The sequence below is a fragment of the Geotrypetes seraphini genome, chromosome 14 (genome assembly GCF_902459505.1).
Source record: "Geotrypetes seraphini chromosome 14, aGeoSer1.1, whole genome shotgun sequence".
NCBI classification, from domain to species: Eukaryota; Metazoa; Chordata; class Amphibia; order Gymnophiona; family Dermophiidae; genus Geotrypetes; species Geotrypetes seraphini.
Window position 1 is genome coordinate 7,269,531 of NC_047097.1, and position 26,685 is coordinate 7,296,215.

A 26,685-nucleotide genomic window follows, 5' to 3' on the forward strand; every position below is an offset into this window, starting at 1 on the left:
CTGGTCATGGACATTAAAAAAATGCCATTCCCTTCCATGCTCTATATGGCTCTAAAACTAGATACTCACTTTTCTTTCTGCAGGTTCTCAATCTGTTCTGTCAACACTCTCTCCTCCTGTTGCATGACATTTTGCTGCTGGTCTGCGACATCCATCTCCATTGTGTCCTCACTGCTCACTGTCTCTTCAGGGGCATCTGGCACAGAGGGTAGCCTTACAGCCACTGGAGATGTCTGACTGGGGTAGTTACCACGTCGTAAACGGCCTTTACCCTGTAGACAAGTTATCATCATCAGAGTTTAGTTCTATCAATTCAGTGGAATGGAAGAGTAGCCTAATGGTTAGTGCAGTGGAATTGGGCTCAAGTCCCACTGCAGCTCCTTGTGACTCTGGGCAGGTCACTTAACCCTCCATTGCTCCAAATACAAAAAAGGAAAAAAAAAAAAGAAAAAAGATTGTGAGCCCACTAGAGAGAGAGAGAAAAAAAATACCTATATATATGTGTAAACTGCTTTGACTGTACCAAATAAAGCCGGTATATCAAATCCTTTCTCTATGCCCCCATCTCTTTGCTATACCTTGCAATTTCAGGACTCACAATCTTGCTAAATACTTATAGTATATGCTTTATTACAATAATATAAGCAAAGGTTGTCCATGGGACCTTCATGGCACCCTCACGGTCCCTAGAAGCCCATATACACACAAAATTATAACTTGGAAAACTCCAACCACATGTTCACTTATCTTTAAATGATGGCGCTGATCTTTTAATGGACATCTTTTGCTACCTCAATGTGAAATTCTAACTTCTAATCCCAACCAAACACCCCCTCGACCCGTGTTTCACAAAGCTTCCTCAGGAGGTGATGTCATTTGTTGGAAACTACCAAACCACTGCCATTTGTGTGTATATGAGCGGCTAGGGACTGTGAAGATGCCATGATGGTCCCGTGGACAACTTTTGCTTAAATTATTTTAATAAAGCATATTGGTTGTGAGTCTGAGCACATCATGTTTATATCTAAAAAAAAATGTTTTGGTTGATTATTGAATCTTATGATTGCAGTGGATTGAACAAAAACAAGAGGTTTTTTTGTTGTTTTTATAATCCCAAATTTATATATGTTTTAGAATATAATTCCATTCTAAAATAACTTTAGGAACAGAACACTGACCACCACCAGTTCAATATTGACAATATTCTATCAAACAAGACCAATGATGGTCTTATTTAGCATAGCTTTCCCATTTATATGGAACTCTTAAGTCTTAGTATTTTAGTGAAATTTTGTAACTTTATTTTATTTTCAAACAGATTCATATAAGAGGAACAATGAACAATAAACTTATGGCAAAGACAATATGGATGATCTAAGAGTACAGTCAACATAAACTGATGATATTAACCATTTAGTTTTAACTTTAGAAGCAATATACAGTATAACTCAAACCTATAGGTTGTACAGATGATATTCTACCAGTGAGAGGTGAATTTTTGTTAGGCTTTTTCCATGAGTTTAGAATTATTTTAATGGCTCATGCTGATTTAAAGTGGTCAGAAAGCAAGTGGATCACATTATAATATGCTTAAAAGTAATCTGACATTTGATGGAAAAAATTTACTATGGAACTTTGTAAATCAAAGTGCTTTGAAAATATGTCTCTACACATCACACCAAAAAATTTGGACAAATGAGCAATCAAATAACATGTGCTACAGAGTACCTAGCTCTTTTGCACATGATCAGCACTGATTAGATATAGATGGGATAGATATGATGTGATCCAATGAGGGTGCAAAAAGATCTATATGTTAAAAAATACATAGATTTGGTTATTGAAGCAGATCTAGAAGAGGAAAAAGTAATATTCCAAAATTCATTCCACTTTTCCTTGTCGAAGTAATAATTTAAGCCTTATTCCCAGGATCCTGATTTAAGGTTTTAAGCAAGTTATAAAAATAAGAGGCTATATGGCCCAGTGCAATAAATAGCTTACAGTAAGATAGTAAGGAAGGGTATCTTTTAAAGTTGATATATTAATACCAGATTTCTTAATTGTCTGAGATAATTGCAGCTGTTGTAAAATTGAGAATCTGGCATTTCAAAGCACATTTGTAACTCAGCAAAAGTTTTTAAAGAGGAAGAATAATAAGTACATTAAAATCCCAGATGCCCCAAAATTGCTGTTCTAACCAGAAAATCTTTTTGTTACCAATTTGAATAGAAGAAAGATTATACCATATAGATTAATAAAGAGTTTTGGACCATGGGATATCAAGAGTCTGAACCAAATCTTTAAGGACTTTATATATGGTTTTAATTATGGGATCAGTGAAGAAAGAAGGTGAGAGTCTTACCTGGAAATCTGGACAAAGGGATGAGAGCTAATAAAGCCTTTTCAATAGTTAACCATCTTTGAGTGAAAACTGATTCTGAAACATTAGATTCAAGCCGAACTGTGCTTTGCCTTAGTAGATATGCTTTATGATAAAATAACTCCACCTGATATTTTAGGAGATTTCAATTTGGATAAATATATTCTTGGAGTTTTACCAGCCTACAGAAATTTTATCATAAGCTTTTACAATAATATATAAAAAAAATGGTAGAAACAATCATCATTTCAAATAGTCCAATCTGCCCCACCAAGATAGGTGAAGAATTTAGTTTGGAGGAAAACATGGGACCTTTGTCAAAGCTTATGCCCAGGTATTTTATTGACGTGGTGAACAGACAATCAGAGATGGAAAAGTGTGAGCATAAGTCATTTAATAGCAAAAGTTCAGTTTTGTTCCAATTCACTTTGTAACCAGATATCCAAGAAAATATTTTGATTATCTGGATTAGTTCTGTTAGAGAAGGTTTGGGGTTAGAAAGATATAATAGAATATCATCTGCGTATGTGGATAATTTCATTTCAAAACCCACTATACTTATTCCATTTATTCTAAGTTTTTGTCTAATTGTGGCTAAAAGAGGTTCAAGGGTTATATTGAACAACAATGGTGACAAGTGGAACCCTGATGAGTGCCTCTGAATAATAAAACTGGGTCAGATAATTCTTCATTAGCCATAATTCTGGCTCTGGATAAAGAGTAAAGAAGACAATCCATCCATATATAATATTCTGGGAAACTGAAGTGCTATAAAAAAACCAGAAAAGGTACTTCCACTCTACCCGGTCAAAGGCCTTTTCTGATCAATAAGAGACTTCGAGTAATGGGTCATTACTTTACTGGGCATATCTTAACCATAGCAACCTTTTAAAAATCAAGCTTGGTCTGGGTGAATAAGATGAGATAGTATCATACTTTTTCTAATCTGTTAACTAGTAATTTTGTAAAGATCTTGTAGTCCAAGTTCAGAAGTGAAATTGGCTTATAGTTCTTAACCAGTTGAGGATCCCTGTTGGGCTTAGATAGGACAATGATATGAGCTTCCAGAAATCATCCCAAAGTAGCCAGGTGAGACAGTAGTTCAGAAAAGTATAGATGTGATTTTGGAGTGAGAAAATCGAAGGAAGTCTTGAACAATTCAGCTGGCAGTCCATCTGGTCTGGGAGCTTTAGAAGCAACTAAAGATTTTATATAGAGTTTAATTTCTTCATCATTGATAGATGGGCCAGTAGTTTGCTAGAATGTGAGGATATGTTTGGTAATTCAATTGAATCCAAAAATTTAAATATGTCCATTATAGAAGGAGTAGATTCTGACTTTTATGAGTCACAATAGAAGGAGTTGAATAAACGGAGGATATTTGAAAAAGAAGTCAATAAGGAGCCAAAGGAGGTTTTAAGTGCGGTAATTTTGTGCTTAACAGGTTTGCCTTTGAGATAAGAAGCTAAAAGCTTATCTGACTTATTAGCAGAGGCATAGTATACCAAGATTTGCTTAAAATGTATAGCAGTAGCAGATTAGCTTAGAATATTTATTATATTTGAATTTAAGCTGCTATAGTTGATGAAGAGATTGATCATTGTAATTAGAATGTCAGCTTCAATGTCATGTATTTCTCGTTCCAAAGAGGATAATTCAGACCTGCATTTTTTCTTTTGATGTGCAGATTAACTTATAACTTCGCCTCTTAGCCAAGCTTTGTAAAATTTTCAAATAACTGAATACAATAAAGATGAGGTTTGTGTAATTTTGCTATAACAGAATTAGAAAAGGTTCAAAGAAGAGTGACTAAGATGATAAAGGGGCTAGGACTCCTCTTGTATGATGAAAGACTAAAGAGGTAAAGGCTTTTCTGCTTGGAAAAGAGATAGCTGAGGGGAGATATGATTGAAGTTTATGAATCCTGAATGGGTCGAATGGGTACAAGTGGATCAATATTATACTCCATCAAATATTACAGACTAGGGAACAGTCAAAGTTACAGGGAAATATTTTTACAGCCAATAGGAGGAAATATTTTTTCACTCAGAGAATAATTAAGCTCTGGAACATGTTGCCAGAGGATGTAGTAAGAGCGGTTAACACAGCTGGTTTTAAAAAAAGACTTGGACAATTTTCTGGAGGAAATGTCCATAGTCAGACAGACATGGGGAAGTCACTGTTTTTCTTGGATCAGTAGAATAGAATGTTGCTACTATTTGGGTTTTGCCAGGTACTTGTGATCTGGATTGGCCACTGTGAAGTTGGGATATTGGGCTAGACAGACCATTGGTCTGACCTAATATGGCTACTTTTATGTTCTTATGTTCTTAAAAATTCTTCAGATAAAGAGGATCCAAATCAAGCCTTCCATCAGATAAAACTGGATTTTAGTCTCCACATGGACCAATTTGAATGGAGAAGATACCAACTAACAAAGTAGGAGACAGCTGTATGATCTGATATGATTATACAATTACTACTACATTTACTATTATTTAGTATTTCTACAGAGCTACCAGATGCACACAGCACTCATACTTTAAACACGCAAGAGACGGTCCCTGCTTGAAAGAATTAACAATTTAATTATGACAGACACAGTGGACAAAATGGTGAATCAATATAAGCTGCTTATGTAGGGAAATACAAAGGTATGGAGGGGTAGAGGACTACAGCAGGAATGATAAACAAATATGATGCTTTACCAGTTTGAAAAAATAGGTTTTCAGCCTGGATTTGAATACTGCCAGAGTCGGAGCCCGACATACCAAGTCAAGCAGGTTGTTCCAGCCATACGGTGCAGCAAGGCAGAAGGGGCAGAGCTGGAAGTTGGCCACTGAGGAGAGGGGTACAGATAAGAGAGATTTACCCGATGAACAGAGTTCCCAGGGCAGATTATAGGGAGAGATATTGAGGAGCTGTAGAATGAATACACTTGTACGTCAGTAAGAGGAGCTTGAACTGTATGTGGAAGCGGACAGGGAGCCAATGAAGTGACTTGAGGAGAGGGGTAACATGAGCATAATGACACTGGTGGAATATGAGGCATGCAGCAGAATTCTGAAGAGACTGAAGGGGAAATAGATGGCTAAGTGGAAAACGTGCGAGAAGCAAGTTGCAGTAATCCAGGCAAGAGATGACAAGAGTGTGGTTGAGGATCTTGGCAACATGCTCAGAAAGGAAATTCCAAATTTTAGTGATATGTAGAAAGAAACGTCAAGTTCTAGAGGTCTGCTATATATAAGAAGAGAAGGAAAAGAGATGAGTCAAAGATGATCCCAAGGTTGCAAGCAGAGACAGGGAGGATAAGAGTGTTATCCATCGAAACAGAGAACGGAGGAAGGGGAGAGGCAGGTTTAGGAGAAAAGATAAGGAATTTAGTCTTGGCCATGTTTAATTTTAGATGGCAGTGAGACATTCAGGTAGCAATGTCGGCCAGGCAGACTGAGACTCAGGCCTGGATTCCCACAGAAATTTTGGGTGTACAGAGGTAAATTTGCAAATCATCAGCATAGAGATGGTACTGGAAGCCATGGGAGGAGAGTGCCAAGGGAAGACGTGTAGATGGAAAAAAGAAGAGATCCCAGAACACAGCACTGAGGTATGCTAACTGTTAGCAGAATGGCAGCAGAGGAGAATCCTCCAGAGAACACACTAAAAGTGTGATGGGAAAGATAGGAAGAAAACCATGAGATAACAGAGCCCTGGAATCCAAGTTAGAAAAGCATATTGGTGAGTAGGCGGTGATCTACTTTGTCAAATATCACCGATAGATCAAGGAAGATGAGTGCAGAGTAGAGGCCTTTGGATTTGGCCAGGAGCAGGTCATTGGAGACTGTACTGCCATATAGGTGCCACCTGCAGCCATAAGGGTTATTTGGGTTGTAGACAGGTGGGTAAAGTGGGTTTTGGGGGGTACACCATAACCTATAAGGGAGTTATGGTGAGATGTTTATGTGGCACCCTTTTTGTGAAGTTCAGAGCAATGCCCTTTAAGGTGGTCCTACTGCTCTGTTGCCATGTCTGGGTGGCCAGTCCATCATAATGCTGTCCCCTCCCATGTCCAAAAGGTTTTGTTCTGAGCGTTTGGAACTTGGACAAATTTTTGGTCGAGAATGTGGTATAGAGATAGACATAGTGGCGGTCTGGACGATCAAACGCCTGGACATTTTGCTGCTGCTGACTTAGGGCGACTAGCGCCCTATGTCCAAATTGGACTTAGATGTTTCTTTTGATTATGGCCCTCTAAATCTGTTTCTCATTCCCTCTTTAGCTCCCTACCCTCGCTACCTCTTCATCCCTTTGTATTTCCCTTCACGAGCAGCATATATTGATTCACCCTTTGCTCTGTGTGCCTATCATAATTAGATTGTAAGCTCTTTCAAGCAGGAACTATCTCTTGCATGTTTAATGTACAGCACTGCGTGCATCTGGTAGTGCTATAGAAATAATAAATAGTAGTAGTAGAAAGAAAGGAAATCTCATACTTCTAGCTGATGAAATACTTGTATTTTAATGATTTTGATTTTATATTTGATAAAACTACTGACCTTTTTATTTAAATTGTCATACTTGCCATTTTAAATATTTTTTAAACATACAGTTGATGTTATATGGCTGGATTGGTATTGTGGATACAGAAAAGTAGAACCCCCCCCTCACAAAGCAAACAATAAAGAGCAGAGATGACCAAACCAAACACCCTCAGAAAAAGGGGGGGGGGGTTTCAATGCGATTCAATGGTATTTATTGGAATTCAATACACACATAAGATTCATAAAGAAATGACCCAAATGTGTCAGCAACAGCAACAAAAATACTCTGATCTCTAGTAATGCTATTTCCCGTTCCTATTCCTTTTAGTGTTTCACACCATATGGTAGCTCATTTTCATCTTTCAAGAGACTTTCTTGGTGATGAGTTTTGTAGATAAACTTAACATCTGCAGTTAGGACTTGTAACAGCTGAAATGGACAGTTACAGACAATGGGTGGGACAGTATGACTTCTGAATGACAGGAATTACGATGCAATGTTACATATGGCTGTGATATGAATAATGCAGTTAATACATACCGGGATTGAACTGCGGGTTATGCTCATAAATCTAACTGCAATTAGTACAGGTTTCTAGATTAAAAGAGGAAATGAAAAGGAAAGCAGAAGATTAGAATGCATAGGCAGAGCCCCTCTACAAAAAGGACTTGAAATGGGATAAGTAGTTAACTGGCCCAGCAACATGGTTCTTATTGGCAACCATAGCCCAGCAGAGCTACAAAACCTTGCAAGGTAAAAGTATCCTCAAGAATGTGGCATCCCATTTTTACTGTTGTGGATGTGGAAATGACCTATGTGTGTAGGAAGGAATCATAACTATACTCTATGTGAACATACTGTATATCCCATAATCACAGACAGTTTTAATTCCTTATAAAATGCTCTTCTGAATTCAAAGGCAACTTATAGATCTTGAGTTTTCTGTCAGCTAAGAATGAATGATCTCCATCAAGGTACTATAACTAGCATTTAATTTTCCAGTTGCCATTCTTCCCAAATTGCTGTCAAAAGAAATCTGGTCAAACTACTCCTGCAACACTTTGAGGACCTTTTACTAAAATATGGCAAACTTTTGCACGTACTGAACCTTAACTGCAAAAGTTAAGGTGCAGTAAGTGCAAAGACCACGTGGGAAATGCTTAGGATATGCCCAACAACTGTCCTGCATTTAATAAAAAGGGTAGACAACTTACTACACTGGCAACAGTGCTGCATACCTTCAGACTACACAAGTGAACCTGTACTACCTGTTGGTACATGTAATGCAGTTGCTCAGCTGTCAAAATAAGATGAAGATGCAGCAATGGCAGTTCACTCCCTCCCAATCCCACCTAGCATAAGGACCTCTCCTCCTTTCCGATTCCCTACCCCTCAAAAGATCCTATCCTCCTAAGCAGAACCCAAACTTCCCCCTACACATAGCCCAGTTTCCACCCCCAAGGACTCATCCAGGCGGGTCTCTAGTAATCTAGGGAGATGGGGTGGAAGCAGTACCACTCTGCTTCCATGCTATCTGACTCCTGAGGCTCAAAATGGCATTGATGACCACTTATAGTAGTCTGGGGTCACCCTTACATATAAAGAACAATTTTCACTATATGAAAGGATGACCCCTAGTGGTAATACCATAAGACTACTCTGCTAGGGGTCATCAGTGTCACTTTAACACCTGAAGCAAGACAGGGCAGGAGCATAGTGGGACCACATCTGTCTTTTCTCCCTCACTAGTCTATTAGGGAACTCCTAAGTTAATACTTGAGTCCTAGGGTGACATGGTGATCAGAGGAGGGCACTTGTACCAGAAGATTCTGAAGGATAAGGAGGGTACTTGATGGGGTGGTAGTGATGGTAGAGAGAGGTCAGAAGCAGCTTCATCATCTTTTAATAGTTGGAGCAGTGGTCATGCTACTGAACTGCTGGTAGAACAGTTGTACTTACCACCACCTCTTGAGGTGATATGAAGTGCAGAAACAGTAATGGCAGTCATGATAGCTAGAGCAGGGATATTTTTTTTAATGCTGTATTGGCTGGTTTTACCCATTAGCATAGGTCGGCAATCATGTCTACCATGTAGTAAAACTCACACTAGCTGCTTAACAGAGCTTAATAAAAGGACCCCTTAAGCTTTTGGGAATCATTTTAGAAAGTTTTTTTCTTTTTTTTTGCATATAAAAGTTGTTTTGCTTGCAGATAATACCTTTTATACAATTACCCTATGGTATATGCACAAAGACAAACTGCACATACTTGTACACACAGTGCATGTAGGCATTCCTGGGAATGGGATCAGGGGCAGAGTTGCAAAGTAACCCCATATTTTGTAAGGTATGTGAATTACATGCACAGAGTACATAAACATTTACTCTTGTTTCGGAGAAGGTATAAATGAGTGTTGGCATTTGTATGCTATTGATACTGGTTCTGGGAACCTATTTTATAAAGGAATATAGATGCCAATGCTACCTTTATAAATAACAAAATAGCAAAAATACCTCACAGCAAATCAATAGAAAATATGTGAAATATTTAATATATTTTTATGGACCATCATATTAGAAGTGGCACTCTGACCCTTGACAAAATTGCACCTATAACAAGAGCCCTTGACAAAATAGCCCTTGACATTTCTTCTTTCTTCTCAATGTCTACCATCCATTTTCTCTGTGTTCCTATCTGTCCTGTTCAGCTTGTCTTCTCTGTGACCCTGTCTACCGCTTTTCCAGCATTACCCTGAATTCCTGTCTCAATCCATGCCAAGCATGTCTTGTCTGTGCCCTTCCCTTACCCTCCCCTCTCTTTTCTCGTCCTCCCATATCCCAGGTCCAGCATTTTTCCCTCTCTATCCATTCCCCCCCTCAGGCTTGGCATAATTTCCTCTTTCAATCTCTGGGTCCAGCATCTCTCCTCCTCTTTTGCCCTTGCCTAAGTCCTGCCCTGAACAAATACTTCAGCTCACAGCAGCAGCATGGGTAAAACAGTCAGCGCAAGCTCATACGAACATAAGAATACCCTTATTGGGTAAGACAAATGGTCCATCAAGCCCAGTAGTCCATTCTCACGGTGTCCAATCCAGGTCACTAGTACCTGGCAAAAACCCAAAGAGTAGCAACATTCCATGCTACTGATCCAGGGCAAGCAGTGACTTCCCCCATGTCTGTCTCAATAACAGACTACGGACTTTTCCTCTAGGAAATTGACTAAACCTTTCTTAAAACCAGCTATGTTATCCACTCTTACCACAACCTCGAGCACTATGTTCTGTGAGTGAAAAAACTATTTCTCTTATTGGATTTAAAAGCATTTTCCTGTAACTTCATTGAGTGTCCCCTAGTCTTTGTAATTCTTGAAGTGAAAAATCAATCCACTTGTACCCGTTCTACTCCACTCAGGATTTTGTAGACTTCAATCATATCTTCATTCAGTCATCTCTTTTCCAAGCTGAAGAGCCCTAACCTTTTTAGTCTTTCCTCATATGAAAGGAGTTCCATCCCCTTTACCATCTTGGTCGCTCTTCCTTAAACCTTTTCTAGTGCCACTATATCTTTCTTGAGATAAGGAGACCAGAACTGAACACAATACTCCAGGTGAGGTTGCACCATGGAGCGATACAGAGGCATTATAACATTCTTAGTCTTGTTAACCATCCCTTTTTAAATAATTCCTAGTATCTTGTTTGCTTTTTTGGCCATTGCCGTACATTGGGCGGAAGGTTTCATTGTATTGTCTACAATGACACCCAGATCCTTTTCTTGGGCGCTAACCCCAAGTTGGAACCAAGCAGCTGGTAACTGTGATTTGGGTTAACTCTTTTGTCAGGGGCCAAATTGTGGGCAGGCCCTTTTGTAAGGAGCTATATTTTCAGGAGCTTTTTATTTTGTTGGGGCTATTTTGTATTTGGGCTGATTTGGGGTTTTCTGTTGGGGCTATTCTGACCTGTTACCATTTGAATCTTTATGATTGAGAGACCTGGAATTCTCCTACAAATTAAACTATGCAACAATATGAGCTGTGAATCTTCTTAGGTGATACATGTAATTGTATCTCCTTGTCTGGAGAGGAAGGGGAGAAAACAAAGCTACTTATCTATCACCTATAACAGGTATTCTCTGAGGACAGCATGAAGAATTTTCTTACCACTGGGTGACATCATCTGATGGAACCTATGAGGGAACATTCACTAGCTTGTTTAAAACAACTTTTAGAGTGTCGCACTGTATATGCATGCAACTTCCCACCAAGTGTTGTCACTCAGGACCTAGTCAATCTACTCTTGTAACCTCCTGACAAATCTTGTGTAATCCGCCTTGAACTGCAAGGTAATGACGGAATAGAAATCACTAATGTAATGTAATGTAATAATAGAATTGTATGCAATGAATCTCCACTGGTAGATCATTCCAAATCAAAGCAGCCATAAAAGAAAAAGGAATGCTCAAAAAGCTTTTTAAAGCTAATAGATCTAATAGAGGGAAAGATGCTGAACTTGTCTTCGAGAAATGATACCTGGGGGAAAAGTAAGCCATAATATAAACTCCTCAGGCAGATCCTCATATAAAGCCTTAAAAAACAAAATGACATCTTAAAATAGATCCTCTCGTGAATTGGGATCCAATGATGTTCCTTAAATAACTCTGGACACTTTATATTCTGTACATGTGTCAATTTTTTTTAGGAGCTGCTGGACTGAAAGAGGAGTCTTCCAGTTCTTAAATAGGTATCTCTCATGACTCTACATAAATGCATCTTGATATAGTCATTTGGTGGCTTATGATAGTCAAAAAGCTCAAAAGGCTCTGAGCAAGGATCCTCCTCTGTCTCCACTTTGACGGGAAGTGCTTGACCCATTTGTTGTACAAAACTAGTAATGAATATGCTTATGCCTTTTTAAAGAATATGCGTATGACTTTAAGACGGAGAAGGATCAGAGGGCATACCATAGGATTCTTTTGCTGAATAGTCTGGTAAATCCTCATCTGAGTGGTTAGAGATATCTGAATCAGATGCCTCAAAATACTACCTTCTAGGTGAATCAGGGAGTGTGTGCTGAGAGGAGCGCTGACTGTGCATCAAGGTATGGATTGATGATCTGACGCAGGACAGAGTTCCTCTGCCTAAGACATGTGTGGAATGGGTCCATGTTGAACTCGATGCTGAGCATGGGTGTGACCTCGCCTGCGAAATATGCTGTGACGTATCCTTGGGCTGAGGTATGCATGGATGCCTTTAAAGCCTGTGTAGATTACATCTGCAGTAGCCCTGAAAGCTCTTGTTTGAGCATAGCTTGGATCTCTTCCTGGAGTCAGCATCTGCATCAGAAGAGACATCGGTATAGAAGCAGTCTGCAGTGCATGTTGTCTAGGCATGGGAAACCTTGATGTTGAGGCACACCTAGGTGGAGACATGATCTGCAGTGATGGAGAATGGTCCATGATGTATCAGCACTTACTACGTGCTAGTTTAGCACTTACTACGTGCTGAGGAGATGGACATCTGTGCTGACGCCATGCCTAGAAGGTGAGGGATGTTTGTCCTTCTTAGCTTTCTTATATGATGCCTCCCCCTATGGGTGAGGCATGGAGGAAGATGATGTCGTCCTGTCTCTGAAGAGAGTCCGATTATTGACAATCTCTTCTTGGCAATAGTACACATGGTGTCGATACTGCTGCTGGTGTTGATGCAGTCTGTGCGTCGCATCCCAAATCTCCTGCCAAGCTTGATGTCAATGCCGAACACTGGAGTTGTTGAGCTCTCAGTGTTGTCTTTTACATATGAAGAAAGAAGGCACAGCAAATTTCGCGATGGTCAGGACCTAGACACTGAACACACCAGTTATGGGAATCAGAGCCTGAAATAGTCTGATTACATCAAGTACATTTCTTGAAGATACTCAGTAGGTTCTTTGAAATAGAGGGAAAAACAGCTGATACAAAGTAAAAGGTCTTGATGGCCCAGGGAGCTCAAGTAAAAAGAGTATACCAAGAAACATTGATGTTCCCTGGAGTGAAAAAGGCCCTGAAGTGGCCCACAGGCCAAAAAAAATGACTGAGTTGAAGCAAACTCAAGGGAAATATAAAAAAAATTAATAAATAAAGTTAAAGACTTATGAGTAAAAAAGACAAAAACTAATATTGGGAAGGCACAAAAAATGACTTTGAAGTTTGATATGCTGAGGAGAAACTGAAGACAAAGTGTCTTGGCTCTGCAGAAAACTAAGAACCGATGGTCCCAAGAACCAACATTGGGCAGGAAGGCGCTGGCATGCTCCCAGTGACAGGTGCACTTGACAGTGTCCATACCAGGTTCTGGGGATGTGAGATTATTATGCCTGTTTGTCCTCAGACAAAGAAGGAATCCATCTCTCCTGAGTGATGATAGTTAGAAAGTACTCCAATCTCCATGGGTTCTCAGAGGCAAGCTCCAGAAGAAGTAGGAACCAGGTGTTGGAGGATTTACATATAGAAGACCCTTCCTCCAGTGGAGGAGAAAGGCATCTGACGTCATATGATAATAGTCTAATAAAGAAATGAGGGGCTTTCTTGTTGTAGCAAAAAGATCTATTGAGGGGGTGCCCCACTTTTAAAAGATCATCTGGGCAACACCAAGTCCAGAGATCACTTGTAAAGTTGCAAGATCCAACTCAGTCTGTTCAGCAAATAATTGTCTTTCTCTGCCAGGTTTGTAGCCCTGAGTGACATCCCTTGAGATATGGCCTCGTACCTTCTTGCTTGTTGACTTGATACATCACAACTTGATTGTATGTTTCATAAGAACATAAGCATTGCCCCTGCCGGGTCAGACCAGGGGTCCATCGTGCCCGGCAGTCCGCTCCCGTGGCAGCCCCACAGTTCCATGGCCTGTAAGTGCTTCTAACCTAAAACATTCATACCCTATTCGCCTAATGTCCTGTAAGTAACCCTCTATCTGTACCCTGCAATCCCCTTCGCTTCCAGGAAGTCATCCAGTCCCTTTTTGAACCCCAGTATTGTACTCTGTCCTATCACCTCTCCTGGAAGCGCGTTCCAGGTGTCCACCTCCCGCTGAGTGAAGAAGAACTTCCTTGCATTCATTTTGAATCTGTCTCCTCTCAGTTTTTCTGAATGACCTCTTGTTTTTGTTGTCCCCACTAGTCTAAAGAATCTGTCCCTCTCCACCTTCTCTATGCCTTTCATGATTTTATAAGTCTCTATCATGTCTCCTCTTAGTCTCCGCTTTTCCAGGGTAAAGAGCCCCAGCTTGTCCAACCTTTCAGCATATGAAAGGTTCTCCATGCCCTTTTTCATCCTTGTTGCTCTCCTCTGGACCCTCTCGAGTATCGCCATGTCCTTCTTAAGGTACGATGACCAGTATTGGACACAGTACTCCAGATGTGGGCGCACCATTGCTCAATGCAGTTGCAGGATAACTTCCTTCATTCTGGTAGTGATACCTTTTTTGATAATGCCCAACATTCTGTTCACTTTCTTTGAGGCTGCTGCACATTGTGCTGCCGGCTTCATTGTTTTATCCACCAATACCCCCAGGTCTTTTTCTAGGTTGCCTTCTACCAGTACCCTCCCTCCCATCGTATAGCTGTACATGAGGTTCCCCTTCCCTATGTGCAAGACCTTACATTTCTCCACACTGAAGCTCATCTGCCATCTTTTGCCCCCTCCCACTCAGTTTGTTCAGGTCACTCTGCAGTTCTTTGCATTCCTCAACAGTTCTGACCCTGCTGAAGAGTTTTGTGTCGTCCGCGAACTTGATAACTTCGCACTTCGTCACCGTTTCCAGATCAGAATAATTGAACCAATCTTTTAAAGTCTTTAGAGTGTTCCAGATTGCTCTTAACTCTAAGGATTTTATCTGCTGAAGTCTCTCCTGAACAGGCCAAAAGATCTACATGAGCTCCTCATCCCCGGTTGTATGCATCCATCATCAATGTCTTTTGTACTTGTGGAAATTGGAAGGGTATTTCTCTTACCAGAATGAAGTGATCTATCATCCAAGACAGACCCTTCCATTAGGACGATGAGGTCCTTTGACCTAGCCTCAATTTTCTATTTATTTTTTACACATTTATATCCCACATTATCTAAAAGTCTCAGTGGATTCCAAACTACATACAAGTTGACAAGTGTTCCCATGTGGGATCTGTCAGATGATGTCATCCCATAAGATCATTACATTCATATTGGTACCAATTTTATATCACGTTTCTCCAATGGTACTAAAGAGTTTTTTTAAAAAATATATCAACCCAGAAAATGTTTGAGATCTGAAAATTGTATAAAACTGAGTTTGGAGGGTAAGATGTTAGTCTCTCATGTTAAGATTACGGCAACAAGCTCTGGAATGCATTGCCTGGTATTCTGCGATTGAACTTTAAGAAAATGTTGAAAACGCAATTATTTGTCAATGTCTTCCTGTGCTAATGTTATTCTCTATTAATGCTTTCCTGTCCTGTAAATGATTTTATGGGATCTTGTGTTTCCATCTTGTAGGATGAATTTAAAAGAAGATTTTAATAATGATACCGTTAGTTAATGTCTTCTTGTGTTTGTCTTGTTGAAACATGTTTAGCATGTGCACCTTCTCTCTTATCAAGCAGCATTATGGGGCAAAGACCTGGAAAAACTAATTACGCATGCAAATAACTATGGTGAATTTAGGAAACCCCTAAAAACATACCTGTTCTTGAAGTACCTAGGTAGCTGATCTGCACAATCTCTCCCTTCACAATCTCCCATCTCAATCTCTCCCATAACAACTGATCCCTTAAACTGTTAGCCACTAATCTCCAACTATGTAAGTTCCATTCAACCTGTAGCATCTTTCTAATCATTGTAAACCGCATAGAACTTCACGGTCCTGCGGTATATAAACTATTAGTTATTATGTGGTATATAAATTTTTAAATAAATTAATGCAAATCAGCCCCCAATTATTAGCTCTAATTGGCTCCTTAGTCAATTTAATTGGACTTACATCTTGGATCAGCACCTAAATATTGGCCCACAATTTTGGGCACAATATATAGAATCCAGGGGAAAGTATGCTGTAAGCCCATTCAGCATTTTCATGAGAAGACAAATAATTTTAAAGCATGCTCGTATCAAAAGAGAATGTAACATTTGTAGAATCAGGGCAGCTCTATCACAATTAAGGTTGCTGTGGTACTTTGCAAAGCCAGCAATCTGCTTATCAATCAAGTATTTATTTCACCGTAAAAAGAATTACAATAATTAGTGCAAATCAGGCTCAGGCTCTAAACCAATAGCCTAACTTGTTCTTTGTGAAAATGAGATAGAATAATTCTTAGTTGTCTGAGTTTCTAGAAAACATGCCCAATTAACTTATTTACTTGCTGATCCATAGTTAAGAAAGAATCTAATACTATCACTAAAATATTTTTGTGAAGGTTCTAAAGATAGAGTTAGAAACTATCATAAGTGAAAAGGGTTTCAACATCACTAGATTACTTAATCACAAAAGATTAGCCTTTCCTGCATTTATGACCAAATTAAAACACTAGTTTAATAATCCACTAACCTGATCAGCTTCCTCTGAAATTGGAATTGATAATAAAATGTCATCTGCAAATAATATTATATATCCAATTTATATAAACACAAAAACAGCCATGTAGATTTATTAATTTAAAAAATTTATATACCCTGCCTAAAAACCTAGTCAGTTAAATAAAATCAAGAGAATGGCTAAAAATTCCAACAGCTGAGGATTTTGAAAAGACTTTATAGGAATATATTTATGAAAAAAATCTTTGTGGATGACTTTTTAGAATAAACACACTGATGCAGAATGGTAGGGTTTTTTTCCTAATTCTTTTAGAATTTGAGTTCATGCAAAAATCTGGAACATATTATAAAAATATTATTTTTTTTATAAAATAGTTAAAAATATTGAACTGATGATTATGCTGTATGAGGCAGTATATTTCATAGATTTTCCATTGACTTTGAGTGAGCTATTTTTAGTATTTGCTGTTGAGTGCTATACCAAGTTTGACTAGTGTTCCAAACCTTTATAAAATAGGCTTAAAAAAAAAATAAATCGGACACTATGGCTCTGATTCTGCAAAGTGCATCCCGATTGTAGACAGCTGGAGGCGTCCTACAGCTGTCTAATCAGCCAATCGGGATGCACGTCTTCTAAATAAATGCTCCCCAGGCAGGCCACCTATATTGAAGGTGCCTCCGGGGTCCTAGGGAGGCCTGCAAGTCCGCCTAAGCTCACCTAAGGCTAGGCGGTAGACTTAGGCAAACCTAGGCGGCCCTACGTGCCTCCCTAGCAGAGCGGGAGACGATTAGAATGTAGACTAGCAAAATGCTGGTCTACATGGTAAGTAGACGCGGCCGCTATACTTAACCACAGCAAGGGATCTCCCTGCCACGATTAGTATAGCGACTGCGGCTATGGCCGCCAGTCTCTCCTCCCCAACCCCCCTGATGGGAGGGAGGGGCCTTAGGCATCTGGGCCAATCAGGCTCAAGGATCCTGTGGGTGGGCAGGGGAGGGGCAGGCCCGCCTCATTTGGACGGAGGCGGGCCTGCTGGCCGGATGTTGCGAGGACCCGTCCAGCCAACTTGCAGGTAAGCCCGAGCGGGGGTTCCTGGGTTTCGTTGGGGGGGGGGATCTGGCAGGAGGGGTTGGGTATCCTCCTGCCGGTGATCTTCGTGGGGGAGGGTTCTGTCGGCAGGAAGGGTTGGGCACCCTCCTGCCGCGATCGTCAGGGGGGTTGGGGAGGAGAGACTGGCAGCCATAGCCGCGGCAGCTATACTAATCACAGCAGGGAGATCCCTTGCTGCGATTAAGTAAAAGTGGCCGCGTCTAAACAAACCCAATTCTGTAACTGGAGTCTGCAACATGGACGTCAGTTACAGAATCGGGTTTACTTTGGGCGGGTGTAGGCCTGATTCTGTATAGGACGCCCAGGACGGGCGTCCTATACAGAATCCGGGCCTATGGGCTTCTTTTACTAAGGTGTGCTAGAGGTTTTAGTGCGCGCTTAGCATGCGCTACATTGCCACGAACGCTACAAGCTAACGCCTCCATAGAGCTTGCATTAGTATTTTTCATGTAGCATGGGGTTAGCACGCACTAATCTTTAGCGTGCGCTAAAAACGCTTGCGCACCTTAGTAAAAGGAATCCTATGTCTTGACACTATATCTTTTTTTTTTGTTTGTTTAAGAAATATTAGACTTCGTATTAAATTTACCACTGTATGAATTAAGTCATTCTTTTCTAAATGTAGTGCAGTGAATAACAGGGACATTTGTTTTCAGAAATGATCAGGTTTAACTCTTCAGTAATTAAGGAGTTATTATATGAAGGTAATTAGCATGCATAATAAGGTTAAAACTGCATATTCCAGTAATAAATTTATTATGTATTAAAGTATATCCAGTATTCTCTTTTGCACAACCCTGATGAGCAATAAGGCTGTTTAACACTGAGGGAGGAACTTGTATTACACATTATTATAGCTAATCTGTAATTTAATAAACTAAAAATTGTTATTCCTGTCCTAAGTGCTAATCTAGAATGATGTAAAACAGAGGATAACTCAAGTTGAGAATGTAGCATGAAGGATCATCCTAATGGTTAAATAAGTGATCTGAGAACCAGGATCAATTCCCATTGCAGCAACTTGTGACTCTGGGCAAGTCACTTAATCCTCCATTGCCCCAGGTACAAAATAAGAACCTGTACTCCTTTTCCTTAAAAAAAAAAAAAAAAAAAAAAAAAATGGTGCATTTTAGAGTGCTATATGAAAGCTCAACATATTTAGAGGTTCATTTTCAAAGCACTTAGAGACACAAAGTACAATAGAAACCTATGCTACTTTGTGTGTCTAAGCACTTTGAAAATGAGTCCCTTAGTCACACAGACTCATAAGGGGAAGGAGATTAAATAAATCTTTACAGCTGTTTTGAGGGAGTTTTATTCTTTTTTTTGTCCTCCAATCTCATATATCTACCTGAATCATCACAAGGATAAAGGGTGAATACGGGACCTTCCTTTGGTAAGATATACAGTATGCCACTAAGGCCTATTTTATGGATGCCAAACATTTCTTCTTATTAGAGTCCTTTCATCTCTACAGCTCATGAAAATATTCCAGGTGGCTATTCATGCTAGTACTGACTTAAAACAACACTCCTATGTACCTACTTAATGGGAATCTCAGGGCCATGTGTGATTCCTTCCTGAATGTTTTAAAAATGTGTACAAATCCAAATATGGGGTGGGGGAGTGGGGAGGGGGCTTTGTGGTTGTCAATAATATACAAATTCAAAATATGATTAGTAATTATTTAAAACTTTGGGATTCTTTAATAAAAGTATGGTAAGTTTTCCAGGTACAGTATAATCCCGTTATAATGGACTCGCTTATAATGGAATATTGTCTATATGTGCCTTTATGAACATGCAGAAAAACACCGCGTATAAGGAGAAATTAGGTTCTTACCTGCTAATTTACTTTCTTTTAGCTTCTCCAGACCAGTAGAGGTTAACTTTACGTTTGGTATATATCTAATCATGACCAGCAGGTGGAGACTGAAAACAAAACTTTGGGACAGTATATCCTAGCCCCTCCTCTCTATTTCCCTCAGTCTGCCGAATAGCCAAGCAGAACCAAGAACTGGAAACAACAGAGAGAAAAAACAATACTCCGAAAGGAGTAACCAATAACATACCCAAAAAATGCTGTTGGAAAATGCAGAGGAGAAATTCCCGAAGGAAGAAGGTCCCCACAGCTCGCCAGCTAAGCCAGCCGAGCCACAGCCGCTGTTCTTCAATTCTCCCCGGCCCTAGAAAAATACTAGAACCCGCAGCAAAAACCAAAAACTGCCCGCGCAACAGCCCCAACAACAACAACAACAGACAGGGTGGGGACCTCTACTGGTCTGGAGAAGCTAAAAGAAAGTAAATTAGCAGGTAAGAACCTAATTTCTCCTTCTTTAGCACTCTCCAGACCAGTAGAGGTTAACTTTACGATTGGGACGTACCAAAGCAGTCCCTCTCACGGGCGGGACCCCCGAAGGGCCGATACCAGAACACGCTCACCGAACACCGCGTCCCGACGCGCCTGAACATCTACCCGATAATGCCGAACAAATGAATGCAAGGAGGACCAAACCGCAGCCTTACAAATATCCACCGGAGGCACGAGCGACGACTCAGCCCAAGAAGCCGCCTGACCCCTAGTGGAATGAGCCTTGAGAAACTCCGGAACCGGCTTCTGACTCAGAAGATAAGCGGAAGCGATCGTCTCCTTGATCCAGCGCGCAATAGTAGCCTTAGAAGCGCCAGCCCCCCGACGAGGACCCGCCAGAAGCACAAAGAGATGATCGGAGCTCCGAAAATCCCGGGTCCGCTGCACATAAGCATGGAGGACCCGACCGACATCCAACTTGCGCAGCTGTCGTTGCTCAGAAGAACCCTCCCGACTACCCAAGACCGGGAGGACCACCGATTGATTGACATGAAAAGGAGAAACTACCTTCGGCAGAAAGGAAGGAACAGGCCGCAAAACAACCCGCTCCTTTGAAAACTCCAGGAAGGGAGCCCTACAAGAGAAAGCCTGTAGCTCCGACACCCGTCTAGCGGAAGTAATGGCCACCAAAAAGACCGACTTCAGCGTAAGGTCCTTCAACGAACAGCCATCCAACGGCTCGAAAGGAGGGCGCACTAGAACAGAGAGAACCAGATTGAGATCCCAAGAGGGAATCGAGGGCCTTATGGGAGGCCTGAGCAACTTGGCCGCCCTAAGAAAGCGAATCACATCAGGAATGGCTGACAAACGCTGACCTGTCACCAGCCCCCGAAAAGCCGACAGGGCCGCCAGATGAACCCGAAGAGAAGACCAGGCCAGGCCCCTATCCAGGCCATCCTGCAAAAACTCTAGAATGTTAGGCAGAGAAGCGCGAAAGGAGACCACTCCCCGCGCTCGGCACCATTCCTCAAACAGACGCCAAACCCGTACATAAGCCCGAGAGGTAGAAAGCCTCCGGGACCCCAAAAGTGTAGAGATCACCTTGTCGGAATATCCCTTCTTACTCAGGCGGCCCCTTTCAAGAGCCAAGCCGTAAGACAAAAGGGAGACGGGTCGAACATGGGAATGGGACCCTGCGTCAGAAGATCGCACTCGAGAGGCAGAGGAAGAGGATCCGCCACCAGATGCCTCACCAGATCCGCATACCACGGACGACGAGGCCAAGCCGGAGCCACCAAGACCACCAGCCCCGGATGGCGAACAATGCGAAGCAGTACTCTGCCTACTAATGGCCAAGGAGGGAACACATACAACAGCCCCTCCGTTGGCCACGGTTGGACCAGAGCATCCAGACCCTCGGCCAGACCGTCCCTGCGACGACTGAAGAAGCGGGGTACTTTGGCGTTGCCACTTGTAGCCATCAGATCCATCAGGGGCTGCCCCCAAGCACGCACTAGCAACTGAAACGCCTCGGCGCCGAGACACCACTCTCCCGGATCCAAGAAGTGACGACTGAGGAAGTCCGCCTGAACGTTTTCTACCCCGGCAATGTGAGAGGCCGAGAGGTCCAGAAGATGCGACTCCGCCCAAACCATGAGCCGAGCCGCCTCCTGCGCCACCAGAGTGCTCTTGGTGCCCCCCTGACGATTGACATAAGCCACTGCCGTGGCATTGTCCGACAGGACTCTGACCGACTTGCCCAACAAAAGGGAGTGGAAAGCCAACAGCGCCAGCCGGACCGCCCTGGTCTCCAACACGTTGATCGACCAGGAGGCCTCCTCCGTGGACCAGGTTCCCTGAGCAGAGTGACCCAGACACTGGGCCCCCCAACCCAGGAGACTCGCATCCGTAAGGAGCACCGTCCACTGCGGAAGATCCAGACCCACCCCCTGAACTAGGTGAGGGGTCCGGAGCCACCAACGCAGACTGCAGCGCGCCAAGCCTCGCAGGGGAACCGGAACATCCATCCCGTGCCTCTGGGGAGACCACCTCCGGAGCAGAGCATACTGAAGAGGACGCATGTGGGCCCGCGCCCACCTCACCACGTCCAGGGACGCCGCCATCGACCCCAGGACCTGGAGGAAATCTCGCGCCCGAGGACACCGGGACGCCAAAAGCAGGCGAATCTGAGACTGCAATTTGCTCACCCGGGCCTCTGGGAGGAAGACCTTCCCCAAGGAGGTGTCGAACAGCACCCCGAGGTACTCCAGACGCTGAGCCGGAACCAACCGACTCTTGGAAAGGTTGACCACCCAGCCCAGCGACCGGAGAAACTCCACCACCCGAGCCGTAACCCGGTAGCTTTCCTGCAACGACTTGGCCCGAATTAACCAGTCGTCCAGGTAGGGGTGTACCAGAATGCCCTCCGACCGCAAGGCTGCCGCGACGACCACCATCACCTTGGTGAACGTCCGGGGAGCCGTGGCCAGCCCAAAGGGAAGCGCACAGAACTGATAGTGCCGACCCAAGATCGCAAAGCGCAGGAAACGCTGATGAGAGGTCCGAATAGGAACATGCAAGTAGGCCTCCGTCAGATCGAGAGAAGTGAGAAACTCCCCCGGCTGAACCGCCAGAATGACCGACCGCAGCGTTTCCATACGGAAAGAGGGAACCTTGAGAGCCCTGTTGACCCCTTTCAAATCGAGGATGGGCCGAAAAGTCCCCTCCTTCTTGGGCACCACAAAGTAAATGGAGTACCTGCCCGTGCCCCACTCCGGGGGGGGCACCGGAACTACTGCCCTGAGATCTAGCAAGCGCTGAAGGGTCTGGCGAAAAGCCTGCTTCTTCCCCGGAGTCTGACACGGAGAAGCGAGGAAAAAATCCGGCAGAGAGCGGGCGAACTCCAGGGCATAACCGTCCCGCACCACCTCCAGGACCCACTGATCGGACGTGATCTCGGCCCATTTGGGAAAAAAGTCGCGCAGCCGGGCCCCCACCGGAACCAAGGGGGGCGCCGGCAAGGCGTCATTGTGCAGGACGGGAAGCGGGGGAACCGGCGGAGGGGTTCCCTGCCCCCCGACGGGCCCCCCGAAAGGGCTGCATGCGCTGGAAGAACCGACCCCGGGAAAACCCCGGAGACTGGAAAGAAGCAGCCCCACGCCCAGGGCGATACTTGCGAAATTCCCGCAAACGCCCCCGGGCCGCACCCCCCCCGAGACGCCGGGCGGGCACGGTCCTCCGGCAAACGGGGAACTTTCGAGTCCGACAGAGTCTGAATTAACTTATCCAAGTCCTCTCCAAATAAAAACGACCCCCGAAAGGGAAATTTAGTAAGCTTAGCTTTGGACGCAGCATCCGCCGCCCAAGCGCGCAGCCACAACACACGCCTTGCGGCCACGCCAAAAGCCATGGACTTAGCCGAGATCCGCACCAAGTCATACAGAGCATCCGAGAGGAATGAGGCAGCCATCTCAATCTTTGCTACCTCCTGATCCACCAGAGACCAGTCGTCAGACTCTCGATCCAAGACCCGCTCCGCCCACCGAAACACGGCGCGAGCGACCAGTCCCCCACAAATAGCCGCCTGGACCCCAAAAGCAGAGACTTGAAAATTTTGCTTAAGGATGTTCTCCAATTTGCGCTCCTCAGAGTCCCGCAAGGCAGAACCGCCCTCAACAGGCACGGTATGCCGCTTGGAAATAGCCGAGACCACCGCATCCACGACTGGCGAAGCTAACGTAGCCCGATCCCCTTCAGGAATGGGATACAGGCGAGCCATGCTGCGCGCCAGCCGAAACGGCGTCTCCGGCGTTTTCCACTGCTCAAGAATAATATCCCGAATATCCTGATGCATAGGAAAAGAGCGGGAAACGGAACGGATCCCTCGTAACAGAGGGTCCCCCACACGCGGAGTCTCCGGCGGCGCGTCCTCAAAACGCAAAGCCGAAGAAACCTGTTGAATAAGGTCAGGCAGCTCATCTCTCTGAAAAAGGCGCACCACGGACGCCTCGTCACTGGAGAACGGGAAACCCGACAACCCGCCGCCAGCTTCCGTCCCCTCCAGAGGGTCCTGGAATTCCTCAGAAGGGTCCAGGTCCTCCTCCATACCGACACGTTCCTCCGACCACAAATCCTCGTCCCACGACACCCGCGGACGCTTGGACAAGAGAGGCGGCGGAGGGGACGTCACGTCAGACGAGAGAGGCAAAGCCGCAGGGAGCGCGGAGGAAACCCCACCCCCCGAGACCCCCTGGGCGCAACCGGGACCCCCAGCCGCCTGAAAATAGGCTTTGCATAATGAAAAGAAAAAATCAGGGGAAAAACCCCCCGAGGGTCCCAAGGGACTCCCTGCCACAGCAGGGGACCCAGCAGAAACCTGCCCCTGCTTAGACAAAACAGGGGGAAGGTCACCTGAGGTGGAAGACAAAATGGAGGGGCCAGACAGAGAAGATGGCGTCTTTCCCGCCAAAACAGCTCCCTCCACAGCCTGAAGCGGCTGAGAGACCTGAATAGTCTCAGCCGCTAAAACAGGCAAGCCGGCATCAGCTGTCAAAATATCAGCTGAGAGGGAATCCTCTAAAACCCGACCGTCGGCGGCTCGGGGAATCCCTCCGTGGGCGGACGGAGAAGACCGGGCTTCTCCACCGTTCCCTGCCGACTCGCGAGGCACCATCGGCGGGGAGCTCTGGGCGCCTGCAGCCGCTGCCGACGGAGCTCCTCCACCGCACCGGCCTGAACACCGCTTGCACAGGCCGGCCGCGAGTGCCTCGCGTCTGGAGCACAATGAGCACTTTTTCCCTTTAGAAGTGCTCATTGCTCCATACGCGACCTAGCTGTAAAAAAGTGCCGGTTAGTTGAAAAAATACAGTAAAATACAGTTTTCTTAAAGGGATACAACCCTCCAGACCAGCACTACCTCAGGATTTTTTTTTTTTTTTTTTTTTTTTTTTTTACAGAACAGACTCCACAGGCTCTCGAAGCAATATGCCTTGCTTGATTTAGGGGGCAAGGCTTACTGCTGAGGCTCCTCTAAAAAAATATGGGGAGGTGGAGGAAGTGGGGGGAGGGACCCCGCTCGTGACCCGCCGGGTTTGACACCCCCGAGGTCGGACGAACCCCCAAACAGAGTCCGTCCAAGCTCCGTCCGGCTAAAAACAGGGACAATAAACCTCTAAACAAATTCCAACAGCCCTACCAAGGGAGATGGGTACAGATCACTCAACACCTGCTGGAGACTGAAAGAAGACTGAGGGAAATAGAGAGGAGGGGCTAGGATATACTGTCCCAAAGTTTTGTTTTCAGTCTCCACCTGCTGGTCATGATTAGATATATACCAAACGTAAAGTTAACCTCTACTGGTCTGGAGAGTGCTAAAGAATGGAATTTCATTGTATAACGGACAAGCAATTTGGCCCCTAGAGCCGCTTTTAGCTGTAGTTTTGTTTGGCTATAACGGACATGCAGGCTCTGCCTATAAAGCGCGTGGTGTGCCGGTGATATCCATTGCAGATATGTCACACTCTAAAAATAGGCCTGGCGTAACAGCAGGAAACACTGATTGGTCTATGTGGCTGTTCATCACCAGGCATGTTGTGCGTCGGCAGACGACGGTGGCAGCTGGAGGGTTGCAGTAAGCAATGAGGTCAAGGTTATGACACGCACCAGAAATGTCTGCGCATTCCCATTAATAATTATTTTCAAAATGGCTGAGAAGTCTGCTATGAATCATCGCTCTATAATATTAGATTTAAAACGCAAAATCGTTCCTTTAATCGAAACAAAAAAGAAAACACAAGCAGATATTATACCTGACTATGGTATAAGCAAATCTACAGTCCGTGACATCTGGAGTAACTGTGAAAAGTATAAGACTTCTTTGCAGTTTGTAGATGCGTTGGAAAACTTGATGTGTACATCACTAAAACCTCTGAAAGAAATGCAGCTCCGAAGAAAATGACAGATTTTTTTTCTTTCCAGTAATATGCATACAGTACAACATAATGCTTTAGAACATCTTTTGGTGTAGAGTATTAGAATGCAACTCTGGATATAATGGACTGTTTTGCCAGGTCCCTTAAAGTACGTTATAACGGGATTATACTGTACTGCACCTGTAATGCAAAATTTAAAGAATGGCAACTGCAAAGCCTGTGCTGTAAATGCAAGGGGATTGGCCAGCCTCTGTTTTGCATTAACCACATAGGGCAGATGCTTACTGCGCCGCAAAGCACTGCATTACATGTAGGTGCAGTTAGTGCAGAAGCAGCCGTGATACCTACCTCTGCAGGGACAGCTGCACAGATTCTGTCACAGGAGAACCTTTCCTTCCACATCCCTCCCTCTGAATCCCAGTCTGATATTTACCCTGCACAGTCTGATTCAATAGAGAACATAAGAATAGCCATACTAGGTCAGACCAATGGTCCATCTAGCACAGTTTCCTATTTCCAACAGTGGCCAATCCAGTTCACAAGCAATAGCAAACATTCCATGTTATCGATCCCAGGGCAAGCAGTGTCTGAATAGCAGAGTATGGACTTTTTCTCCAGGAACTTGTCCAAACTTTTTAAACCCAGCTATGCTAACTGCTGTTACTCCCCCATCCCATGCCTCTCAGTTGCATCTTCAGGTACCCCCCCCCCCCCGTGCACCATGTAGTGCAGCTTTATACTTGTAAATACCACCTTTCTAAAACTGGGTTTTCTATGTGTATCTAAGATACATAGTTAAATCACTAATAGGGCCTTTAAAATAACCACCTTCATCTTTTGCTCTAATAGCTTACATATACCTTCAGAAATAAACAATGAC

The 26,685-nt window shown here is 43.7% G+C and overlaps 1 protein-coding gene across 5 annotated transcripts in view; it reads right to left on the reverse strand.

Annotated features, from left to right (window-relative positions):
• Positions 1-26,685, reverse strand: part of MYO9A (myosin IXA) — a 517,771-nt gene that overhangs the window by 18,613 nt on the left and 472,473 nt on the right. For all 5 annotated transcript variants that reach the window (XM_033919771.1, XM_033919772.1, XM_033919768.1 and 2 more), the window contains one exon: positions 70-272. In XM_033919771.1, the coding sequence (XP_033775662.1) occupies positions 70-272 (203 nt within the window). The remainder of the gene's footprint in view (positions 1-69; positions 273-26,685) is intronic.